General features: G+C 35.3%; 2 protein-coding genes across 2 annotated transcripts; both read right to left on the bottom strand.

Annotated features, from left to right (window-relative positions):
• Positions 1–1979: 1979 nt before the first annotated feature.
• LOC139720963 (uncharacterized) lies at positions 1980–4301 on the bottom strand. Its single transcript, XM_071632293.1, has 4 exons — positions 4249–4301; positions 3108–3286; positions 2339–2413; positions 1980–2077 (listed from the first exon to the last, which is right to left on the bottom strand). Exons 2-4 carry the CDS (start codon positions 3277–3279, stop codon positions 2052–2054), a joined length of 273 nt encoding a protein of 90 aa, XP_071488394.1. The 5' UTR covers positions 3280–3286; positions 4249–4301; the 3' UTR covers positions 1980–2051.
• Positions 4302–8825: 4524 nt separating this feature from the next.
• On the bottom strand, positions 8826–11843 carry LOC139720946 (uncharacterized). Its single transcript, XM_071632276.1, has 4 exons — positions 11792–11843; positions 10648–10826; positions 9208–9282; positions 8826–8851 (listed from the first exon to the last, which is right to left on the bottom strand). Exons 2-4 carry the CDS (start codon positions 10817–10819, stop codon positions 8826–8828), a joined length of 273 nt encoding a protein of 90 aa, XP_071488377.1. The 5' UTR covers positions 10820–10826; positions 11792–11843.
• Positions 11844–12327: the final 484 nt, after the last annotated feature.

Raw genomic sequence — 12327 nt, 5'->3', positions numbered from 1 at the left:
CACTGGGGGGCTCCAACGCTACATGCTCTGTTTGTCATGAATTTCATTAGATATGTCCAAGATATTCTCTTTGTTGTTATTGTAGCTGGTGTTTGGCATGTTATACATCCACTGATGATAGAAATCATAGGCCCTTCAAGCATCACATAATCATAACGTTAATATATGTGCACATTCTTCACAGACCTGTGGCAAAATGTCATCATTATCAACACGATTAAGCGACCTTCTATTTTTATTTCCTGGTATGTGTGTGCGTGTGTTTTGGGAGTGGAGGAGTCTTGAATTTGTGCTTGGTTTGTCTGTTTTTATTTCACCTACTTTTTCATCTTCTCTTCCTTTTTTTTTTTCTCATTTCTGTTTATTCCCTTGATTCCATGGGGCCTTGACAAAACCGTCACACCTCTGAAAAAAAAACCCAAACCGTTTCTGATTTATTCCATAGTTTAAGTTTGCTTGAGTGAAATGCATGTTATTATGATAAATATTGGTTCAGGTTGTATATATTCGGTGTATCTCGGAGTCCATTACTTTCATGTTTGCTTTCCTCACAAAGATGAATCCATCTTTAAATAATGATTAATGATGTTTAATTGTATGTACATAATGTAAATATATCTAACAATCAATTCTATACGTGTTATTTTTCCTCCAGAAGGAAAAGAATAAATTCTCGGGGTTTGGATAAAGTCATCATAGCCTATTCGAAAAAAGGGGGAATTCTCGATAACATTTTATTCCTAGCCCCCCCCCCCCCAAAAAAAAACAAACAAACAAACAAACAAACAAACAAACAAACAAACGACACTGAGACTGGCAAATTGATTTTACCGATGTTCTCAAAGAATATCGAGGATTGCTTGTGTGTATCGCCATTTCTATAAAATAAATGATCAGGAGTGTCATTTTTTTGTTTTCTTTTTTAATACTCCAATCAATGATTATCATGAAAGCGTCCTTCTCCTTACTTTTTACCTCCACATTGGATGTGTGGGCACCATACCCCCTATACTCCCATGAACCTGTTGATAACATATTCATAAATACTGTGTAAGCTGATTATCATTTTATGTGAACAATAGGCAAACCTTTGCTGAACCAGGCAAACTATTTTTTGTCCTCTTTTTCTTTCTTCTATCGTATATATTTCTCTACGTAAGTCACACTCCCGTATATTTTTTTTTCTCTCTGTGTTTATTATATGATTTATGTATAAGAGCTGCAAGCATATCAAGCTACGCTAAAGCTATAGCCTTTCTGTATTATCTATTGTACCTTGTGTACACTTTTGTTGAAGATTGTAAAAAAACAACAACTATGTGTTATAGGGCATATTATCAACAATTTGTACATGTACAATGATAATGCAGAAATGGTGTCCCTCATTATATATCATTATTCCGTTCGTTAAAGTTTGCACGACAGAGGTTTGATCCTAACATGCTTTTGCAACTTTGTGATTTAGAGAAAAAGTTTTAAATGTGCATATGTGTAATGTATGTATGTATGAGATATATATTTATGTATGCATATATATATATATATATATATATATACAAATATAATTAAATATATATTGTATGTATTATGTATATTTATGTACACACTATGTGCGATTGTATGTGTGTGCATGTGTTTGTATTTATGGAGATTAAGAAAGTAAGACAGATAGATGATTACAACTCTGCTTGTTCGTTCTCATCTCTCTTATACTCCTATTACCACTCTTCATTTCTACTATTGCAAAACATCAAAACGCCTTCTTCATATTACACTCTTCTTTCATAATTGCAAAACATCGACAGACCTCGAGACCCAAGCCTAAACGACACTGAGCAACCTAGCCTTTTAGTTTTATATAAGATTTATTGCTTCTAATTCATAGCATAATCTGGGGCGAAAATCAAGGGGACAAAAATCTAACACTTGATGATCGCAGCGTCTATATACTTCAGAGTCTAGACATTCGCGTGGTCATTGAACTTGTCCTGGCTCTTTACGAGAGTGACTCGGGTCAGGGGTCATTGAAGAGGTCATGGCGGAGTTCCGGTTTAGATTCCCTCTCCTCCGGCAGCTCCTGAAATGAAAAATAAAGATAACAGATGATAAAATAAAGAACGATGAGTAAAAGAACAATATAGCTTACGCTTGTTTAGTGACAAGAAAAGGCTTAAAGAGATATATCAACATTACGTAATTATTAAGTAAAATCCTATCTGAACAATCGGTTTCAAAAGCAACTAAAAGAAACAGACGTCCATTCTGCTAAACCATAACACACACATCCACATGTACACAGACAGGCAGACAAGGAAATTATTATCTAACAACAGCTTACCTGAGCAGAAGGCGAACTTGCCACCTCGTCGACTGCACCAGCAGGTCTGGTCCTCGTTCAGCTGGGTGGCACACGCTGCGAGCAAATTAACGGGAAAAAAAAGTAAATGAGTGTGAGCCAGGATCGAAAAAAAAACACCTCACCATATCATAAGATATGGTCATAATGTGGTCGTCTCATGTTACTAATTTCTTTAATCTTACTTTTATTTTTTTTTCTTTCCAATGTATACATACAATCTGTCATTCTGTCAGTTTTGACCTTTTTTTAAACAAAACTTTGTATCATAAAAAAAAAGCTTGCATGGAGAGATTGCAAAAGTACTGTACGAATGTGTTTAAGAGAACACTATTACGCACATATGAATAAATAAATGAAGAATCAAAATTCATACATTGAAATCTGTCCTAATGGGAATATCCAAACAAAAGGTTACGTTATGAAGTTACTTAACGATGGTCAACAATGATTTTCATCAACCAATTATATATGATCATATTAAAAGCACTCTTTGAAAATATATGACGTGTAATCTACCAGAACATTCGAATACATTTTGATTATTTTGTTTGCTTTTCAGCAGTTTCAATATCACATATCTCAAATTAATCAAATGGATATATAATACATATATATATATATATATATATATATATATATATATATCTTTTTTTATTTAAACTCTTCAATATGCATAACAATAATATCACATCTTAAAGAAATGTAGAGGCAGGTTTTAGAAAAGCAGACAAATTCAAGTGATACTTACGCTTGTACTTCCTCATGCTCTGGCCCCTCTTCTCGGCGAGGTAGAACTCCTGCATGACCGGGTCCCTCTTCATGAACTCCATGTCGGCGGCGTACTCATCTCCCTCGGCGAACTCGAGGGCTGAAGCGACGACCACGAGGGCCATGAAAGCGATGAGGACCTTGCTTACCATGATGACTCTAAGACAAAAGAAAATATACATTTATATATATATGAAGAGCTTGCAACCAAAAGGCGCTAAATCCATTGAAAAATGATGGATTTAGCGCCATTTCGAAGCAAGTTCTTCATATATATATATATATATATATATATATATCCACAATACCAAAAGTTTATTTCGGCACACAAATTTTCGAGCGATTTACCCTTTCTCAGGTGTTCTTGTGAATCAAGAGCACTTGAGAAAGGGCGAATAGCTCGAAAGTTTGTGTGCTGAAATAATTTGATGGTAATGGCAACATGAACTTGGTTTCTATTCAATATGTATATATTTGCATACACACACACACACACACACATGTATATATCTATATATATATATATATATATATAATATTTTGGCTCACCTGTCATATTGCTTGTTTTACTATCTTTACTTTCTCTCCTTCCTGTTAAACTACCCTTGCAATCTATCATCACCTTATCTTTGAGGAAATTAAAATTGAGTGATTCATTGATAGAACATCTGGAAGACAATCAAAATCAAACTTTTAAACAATAATATGGATAAAGAGCTATTAGACCTTTTCCTCACCAACCTGCCCAGATACCATTTTCATTGCATGGGAATTGGTTGACATAGTGACTAGTATACTGACTTAACTAAATTTATGGGAAAAACTAATTCTTTTTAGAGTCAATATCATGAACCATGGTTGAAATGTTCAACATTCAGGATTGTTTCCTGTTTTGGTATGACATTCAGCAATTGTTTAGGCCTGGGTTAAAATTTCGTACATTTAGGTTTGAATTGATTATCATGGGCTTACATAATAGCGTTAGAATAATTCTATTAAGGGTTGATATCACATTAAGGCTTAAAATGAATCATATTAAATGTGATGCTGTTACTACGTGTAGAAGTTATACAACGGAAAAGTTAAAGTTAGGGTGCTGACAATACGACGGTGATACTCACGTAGTTGTGATGGATGTGTTGGAAGGTCGACTGTTGAGGATCTCTTGCTGGCGTCTGATGATCTTTACCCGTCAAACGACTGCCTTTTATGTATTTCTCGATCAGAGTTAATCCCATAAAATGATACCAAGCGATAGAAAAAGAGAGATTTTGTGTGTTTGTGTGAGGGGGAGGGAGGGGCAGAAAAGACTACATACGTTGTTATTTGACGTGACATTTCTTCCTGCTTCCCTATTAAGTAAATTAACTTTTCCCTGTTCTTTTTTCTTCATGTGTAGAAGCAAACAAAGTCATATAATCAAAGCAAAATGGAACCCTTCCATCTGGCCAATTCTCGCTTAGCCGAGATGCGTTTGAGGCTCCGTTGGTCATGTATTTCATATCCCACGTAATCGAAGTGATGATGTCCTTTTGACGAGCAATCTGTTCCTGTTTGTTTGAGTCATCGATCTGTTACGTTAAGGTGAGAATAAAGAGTCAGTCTTCAAGAATCTACTCGCAGGTGTTGAACGTCCGTCATGCCCAAGTTATAACTTCCACTCCTCCAGATTTTCAGGAAATACATTCATTTAAAATCCTCTGGAGTTTATGCTTTAACCTATTCCCCTTCCCTTCCTTCCTGAAAATCTTTCCCGTTTCCATGTTCTACTAAAAGCTAAAGTCTTACTTTCTCAAAGGGCCATGACCTAAATTTGGCATTTTGACATTGATGAACGTCCGGTTGCTTGTAAGGCAACCAGTAGACAATCATTACCTTGACAACTCTAGGTTTTAAAAGACCAAGGACTTTATAGTTTTCAGCCAATGTGTATTATCGTCGTATGCTGAACACAATTTTGAACGGTAAGAGATTGAAATTATCACCCCATTGTTCTCAACATTAAAGTGGAATCAATAAATCTATATAGTCAAATGGAAATGTGTAATGTTTGATGAAATGCCAACACACACAATGTTACATTTACATTTATATTCGTAAGTTGTGATTTTATAAATAGCTATCACCATATTTTCCTTTACCTAGCATGCGTCTAAACAGTCATGCTCAACATCTCATGTTCAAAGTATTACATACCTTAATGGAATCTCTAAACATTTTGTTGGATGTTGGTAAGATTGTTATATTCTAAATATCAAAAGATTTACAAAAATGTATCACATCTCCTTTTTTTAAATCTATTTATGTTATTTATGCCAATTATGCATTTATCTATGATTGGTTTCTCTAGTAACGGCGTTTGGATGTTGCTGTGTGTTTATACTATGAGAACAAGGCATTATTATTATCTACCTAAAAACGTAGAAATGGAATTAGAAATGTTCCGTGAATAAGTCACGGAAAAGTAAGGACGAGGGCTTATTGTTGTGAGTTTGTCTTTTTTACTAATTAGTTATTACTGATAAATGATTGGGATTAGTGATTTGTAATTTTGATTGATTGATTGATTGATTGATTGATTGAATTGATTTGAATTTATATCCACTGTCTGTTCAAAAATGTATGAAACAAACATAACTGAGCTACAATAATTATTACAACTATTACTATATAATAATAGTTTGTCCATTTTTATGTTCAAAAATAGTCCGAACAATAATACATGTACTTATAACATCACTTGCAACACTTGCAGTTGCAAGAACCAAAGTGGGGGAGCGTAAATCAAAAGTAAATTTGTTAATATTGTACTGTCTTTTACACTCGACGATATACCTATCGATACACAAAGCATGTTCTTGATCAAACTAATAAAGCAGTTTCATTTTCCTAGCCCTGACAAAATAATTGAAAATGTGGCTACCACTGAAATTTAGGAAACCCATGACTGGTAGAGCCCCCATTTGAGATAAACTCAATTACCATGACCTGTAAAACTAAACAGAGAAAAGAAAAAACACCTAATATCATGGATCAATGCCATGTTATAATTAATCATGCATTTGAATTTATTGCCACTTCTTGGGGTGGAACACCGTGATCAGCAGACCTGGTTTCCATATGGGTCAACATACATACATAAATAACGGTAAAGTGCAAAAAAAAATGTATATATATATATATATACATACGTCTTGAATATAAACAAATATCATGGCTGTATACACAACAATACATTTAGAACGATAGAAGACACATAGAACGAACATAGAACGATTCAAATGTAAAATACATGTAACACAGCTATGATTTCATTACAATCCCTAAATTAGATGATATGATATTGTATAATACACTGCCCATCACTACATGAATATACATTTAACAGTACATCAAGAAACAATCAATAACTAAAAGTACCGCAAAGAGTAACACAATAGAAAACAAACTTTCAAAAAGCAAGATACTAGATTAATGTAAATGAAAAAAAAATGATAATCTCGTCTTGTTCACTTTATATCTTCTATTTCCTTCTCCCCCCCCCCATCTCTCTCTCTCTCTCTCTCTCTCTCTCTCTGCACGTGTTATTCCTGCATCATTTAGTGCCACATTGATATGTTATTCATCGTGTCATTGAAGACTTGTGAAAACTGCAACCCAGGTAAGGGTGTCATTATACATGCCTTCCAAGACATTTACAGGTTTGATTGATGCAGATTCGTTAGGTTTGTTTGTAAATTCAGGCTTTCTATCAAGCAACGTTATTATATCATTAAATCACTCTTACCCCTCAGACCTTAACCTTACAGACTTTTCATTTCTGTACGAGTAACAGTACAACTTGTGATACATGCTGTATTTCCTGGTTTATTTATTTCATTTACACTACAATTTCCATTGATAGCAATCGAACGAATTGTTATGTTAAATGTGATGAAAATATGATATTTCATATTACATTATTATGTATAGTGCATTACCTATTATTTTGAGATACAGTATAAATTCATTGAAAATTAAATTGCAAAAAATGATACCTATACCAATTTTGGTGTTGCTAAAAAAAACCCCAAACTGTCATTTAAAATCAGTTTAACTTTGTATTTTGATATCATAAGCCTTGCCTTGTGTTTAGCATGATATATAACATGATGATTTATCAAATCCGATCCTGACGTTAAAGAGTGGTTTGCTACATTGAATATCATAATACATATTTATATATCATATATCATATTATGTATATCTTCAAACATTTCCCACTTTTTATCTTTAATATATCAAATACTATATATCAAAAAACACTGACATTTGTATGAGCAATAACTGATAAAATGTACAATTTTGTCGAAGGTAATTTGAAAAAGGAGCATAAATCAGTTTCAATAAGCTCAAGATTTATTTTTATTGAAGTAAAGTTTCAGATTTTGCTCTATTTTCAACCCTCTATACAAAACTTTCACTTTGCACAGGGGTTAATTGCTGTGTATGGGAGTGTGTGGTTAACACCCAGACAATGGTCCTAAACAATGGCCAGGGTTTGAATGCTCTATTACACTATCACAGCTAGTCTTTTATTCATCCTGAAATGTAGTGTTTAAAAGCACATGAAAACATGTGCTTACTTTTTTCATGTGCATGCATTTTACCCCTTACCAAGAATTCAGACTAGCAGTAGATGCCCTGGGCAATCCATCATGAATTATTAATAAAGCATCCATGCGCGTCTGAGCAAGAGACCTTAAGCCTAGTCAGCAATGCTCTGAAAAGGTGGTATTTGTGGTATTCATGTCTATTGTTAGGGGTCATTGTAAGCACACATTCTCATATACACATCATTGGTTCTTGTGTAAAGTTTGATTTTGTACAGAGAGTTCAAATTCGACCAAACTCTGGAACTTAACTTTAGAATTAATCATGGATTTAATGAAACTGATTCATACTTTCATATTCAAATCACCTTTAACTAAATTGTACACTATTCAGCTATAACTCATATCAATGACAGTGGTATGTATAGTTTCGTAACTATTACAGATCAACAGTAGAAAATGGTGGGGTTTTTCTGACACCTACAACAATGTATATGAATTTTCTTTTCGAATAATCTCATTCCAATAATGCGTAGTGTCTTGCGTAACTGGTGTCACTCTCTATAATCATAATCCTGCCAGTTCCTGATACTACTTTTGTTACTCTGTGTTTTACAGACACTAAAATTTAATGCACATATCATACTGTATATTCATATATACGTGTGTGTATATACATATATCATATTGTCAATGTGTGAGTGAGTGTTTGTAGATCTAAAGAGAGAGAGATAGATATGTACACCTCTTTTTGTTCGTTCTTGTTTATCTTATACTACTACTAACATTCTACATTTCTAGTACAGCAAAACACCTTCGTCATACCAACCATTCTCTCACCATTCTTAGAATTATTTGCCAAACATTGACAGACGACAAGATCAAGTCTAAACAACGCTATGCGAGGCAACCGTTTTTTAAAATATTCGTATTTATTCTAGGCCATGGCAAAATCTGGGTCAAAAATCATAGAAACTATTAGTGATTATAGCAGCTGCTACATCAGAATCTACATGACATTCTCTTGGTCGTTGAACATGTCCTGGCTTTTTCCGGGAGTGATTCGGGTCAGGGGTTATTGAAGTGGTCGTGACGGAGTTCTTTTTTTAGATGCCCTCTCCTCCGGCAGCTCCTGAAATGAAGAATCACAGTATGATTTGTAATAATATAGTAAACAATATGTAATATATAATTATATATATATGATAAAAATGAAGAGACTTTTTCTTTTAAGCTGAAGGAAAGAGCGATACAACGTATTACTTACTTGACTTCTGGAAAGTGGGAAAAGGCTAAACCAAAAAAAAAGACATTGATTGATACAGACATTGACCAAAACGCAAGAGCAAAGTTACAGTAAACACATAAACACATAAACAGAGAGAGAGAGAGAGAGACTCTCTCTCTCTCTCTCTCTCTCTCTCTCTCTTCTCTTCTCTCATGGACGCAACGAAACGGACAGACAAACAAGCAATAAGAAAAGCTCACCTGTGCAGAAGGCGAACTGGTTTCCTCGTCGGGTGCACCAGCAAGTCTGGTCTGAGTTTATCTGGGTAGCACACGCTGCGAACAGAGTGGAGGAATATATGTTATGTAAAGTTATAAAGTCCTATCTATCCAGGGTAGCCTCTTCAGTGTTGTCACTGCTCTACCAGAGGGCCCTGCCATTACTATTACCCTAGCATTACCAGGTATCCATTCATGCATGCACCTGGGTCGAGAGGGACATGGTGGGTAAAGCTAGGCTTGTCCAAGGACGTAGGCACTTTTCTGGAATCGAACTCGCGTCCTTCGATTGAGAGTCGAGAGTTTTATCCACTGTGTCACATCCCCCCGAAATAAAATGACGAATAAAGAAACAAAATGAATGAATGAGACCTGGAAAGGGGGATTCAACTCATTTTCTTCATTGCATCTATCTTAGATTTGGTATTTTCATTAACAATGTACAAAACCGTACGATATTCGACAAGGTCATCTTCCCCTTGTTTCTATGTTTTTAGTCATATTAAAGGCACAATTTATCATTTGCAGATGAAACAAAAACCCAGCATCGGCGCTTGAAAATAGTTCTAATATGTGAGTTAGGGATAGAAACAAAAAATGTAAAATTTGAACAAGTATAATCGATGTCAAGTATTGTTATATAAACAAAATATGAACAATGGTTATAATAACAAATATTTCCAGGCTAAACCGTCTACAGTATGATTTAGTGAGAAAGTAGTGATATCTCCTTATATCTTATTCTTTATTGCAAAAATTTTATAATTTATGGTAGGATGTTTTGTGATACAACTGACCTACACATATGCATCAAAGGTGATATCTTGAACATTTAAATCACTGCTCCCAAAGGTTAACAGGACCTTTAAGACCTGAAAGTCAGAGGAATCGAAAAGACTGTTTCAGTATTTTTTCCATGAATAATATTCTTAATCAGGCATAGTTATGAAATCTTTCCCAAATTATCCTGAAATAGGGTTCCGAATAGGATTAGTTTGAAAACCCTCGAAAAAAAAAAACACCACCGAAATATAGTGGGACTTCTTGGTGTTTGCCAGATCTCCCGAATATCCCTCATATATTGATGCAGGGAGACGCATCTCTCTGATTTATGTGTATGTTTTGCTGCCAGGCACAGCGGGCTGGGATTCTTTTCGCAGGACACTTAGCCACATGCACTGTACATACGTCATGCTGCTTTGCTGGCTTCCCTTCCAGATACCTCGATAGAGGGTAATTTTTGCTGGACTCCCTTTCAAAGCCTGTTCCCATCCGAAAGGAATCCCAAAATTCTAAAAAGAACCTGGAGCGTAACTTTAAGTGTATCATTGACCGCCTGAACGAGGGGGGGGGGGGATTTGTTATTCATGAAAGTGCTGCAGGCGCATCTAACCCTAGTCATGCAGGATTCACGTTACTTACGCTTGTACTTCCTCATGCTCTTGCCCCTCTTCTCGGCGAGGTAGAAGTCCTGCATGACCGGGTCCCTCTTCATGAATTCCATGTCGGCGGCGAATTCGTCATCGACCTCCATCTCGAAGGCAAAAGCGACGACCACGAGGGCCATGAAAGCGATGAGGACCTTGCAGACCATGTTGACTCTGTGACAAAAGATTTTTGAAACGATACTTGGGGTAAAGATTCAACTTATTTTTTTTCTTTACTTGAATCTTCCAACTCCTGTAAATGAGGCTTAAAGGGACTGTACAGTACTGGTTCAGATGGGGGTTCAGGTTTATAACATTCCTAAGTGAGATAATGAGAAACCTCATATGAAATATGAAAGAGCATGTAATTTCAAGAAGGATTCAACGTTTATTTGATGGAGTTGGTTTTCAAATGGCTGAGATATCCAAAAAGTAATAATAATGAAAGGCGACAGGCCACGCCTTTTATTAGAATCTCTTTGTTTCACCTTGTTTTTGGATATTTCAGCCATTTCAAAACCGATTTTCATCAAATAAACTTTTGATACCCCTTAGAATTACATGCTTTTTGACATCTCATAGAGTGGTTTCTGAATATCTCGCAAAACGTTACAAACTAAATCCTCACCTCAACCAGAACTGTACAGTCCCTTTAATGTTATCTTAAGAATACCTAAATGGAGAGACTGGTTGATCGAGTCTTTGGTAGGCTGTCAGAGTGAATAATAACAATAATGATAGTAATAATAATAATAATAATAATAATAATAATAATAATAATAACAGTGTGGACAAAGAGCCGCGGGACACTCCTAAAAAAATGACAAGATCGTACTAGCATTGGACATTGGTGATGGCTGCATCACCTCTAAATATAATGTCGACCCTATACTAACTAATAATTCCATTTAGGGTTAAATCTTTACATTATAATAGGATCGTGATTGCATCTACGGTTAAAACGTATCAGGGATTTTTCCGATTATCACATTTAGGGTTGAAATAAAATGTACAAAATTTAGGTTTGACTTGGTCAATAAACATTTAAAGTCTATATTACATTTAACGTTGTAGTTACATTTATGGGGGATATAACGGCAAAATTTACATCTAGCGGACAATAAAATGGTGATACTCACGTTAGGTAGTTGTCTGAGTGTGATGGAAGTGTAGGAAGGTCGACAATGGAGGAACTCTGGATGCCGTCTGGTGGTTGCTACCGGTCAAACGATTGCCTTTTATATATTTCTCGATCAGAGGTAATCCTATTCGATGTAACGAATATGTCTCATAACCACGTCACGTGACATAAAGAGAAAGAAGGAAAGAAGAAAGACCATATGCGTTGTTAATACCAGGCATTTGCCCGCGAATCCCTGAAAAGTAAATTAACTATTCCCTATCGGCACTCCTTTTTTTTCTATAAAACAAAACAAAACAAAACATTGCAAAATTTAAGAGTTCCATCTGGCCAAGCTGTGCGTAGCTTAGCTACTCTTAAGGCTCGGTTGGTCATGGATTTCATCCTAACCTCAGTAGAAATGATGATGTCCTTTCGAGGGACAATCTGTCACTGTTTATGTGTCAATGAACGCCCGTGTTTAATAAGCAGTCTTAGGGGAATGTAACGTTGAAGTGAGAATAAAAAGTCTTCCGGAATGAATGCGCTCATAGT

This window comes from Diadema antillarum, unplaced genomic scaffold (genome assembly GCF_040938485.1).
Source record: "Diadema antillarum isolate AM-2024a unplaced genomic scaffold, OU_Dant_1.0 scf00000135, whole genome shotgun sequence".
Taxonomy (NCBI): domain Eukaryota; kingdom Metazoa; phylum Echinodermata; class Echinoidea; order Diadematoida; family Diadematidae; genus Diadema; species Diadema antillarum.
This window is presented reverse-complemented; position numbering and strand designations above follow the sequence as displayed.

Coding starts and splice junctions, on each gene's coding strand:
- LOC139720963 (XM_071632293.1), bottom strand. CDS start 3,279: ATGGTAAGCAAGGTCCTCATCGCTTTCATGGCCCTCGTGGTCGTCGCT. Junction 2,414..3,107: donor GAGCATGAGGAAGTACAAGC/GTAAGTATCACT, acceptor ATTTGCTCGCAG/CGTGTGCCACCCAGCTGAAC. Junction 2,078..2,338: donor CAAGTTCGCCTTCTGCTCAG/GTAAGCTGTTGT, acceptor TTTTCATTTCAG/GAGCTGCCGGAGGAGAGGGA.
- LOC139720946 (XM_071632276.1), bottom strand. CDS start 10,819: ATGGTCTGCAAGGTCCTCATCGCTTTCATGGCCCTCGTGGTCGTCGCT. Junction 9,283..10,647: donor GAGCATGAGGAAGTACAAGC/GTAAGTAACGTG, acceptor CTCTGTTCGCAG/CGTGTGCTACCCAGATAAAC. Junction 8,852..9,207: donor CCAGTTCGCCTTCTGCACAG/GTGAGCTTTTCT, acceptor TCTTCATTTCAG/GAGCTGCCGGAGGAGAGGGC.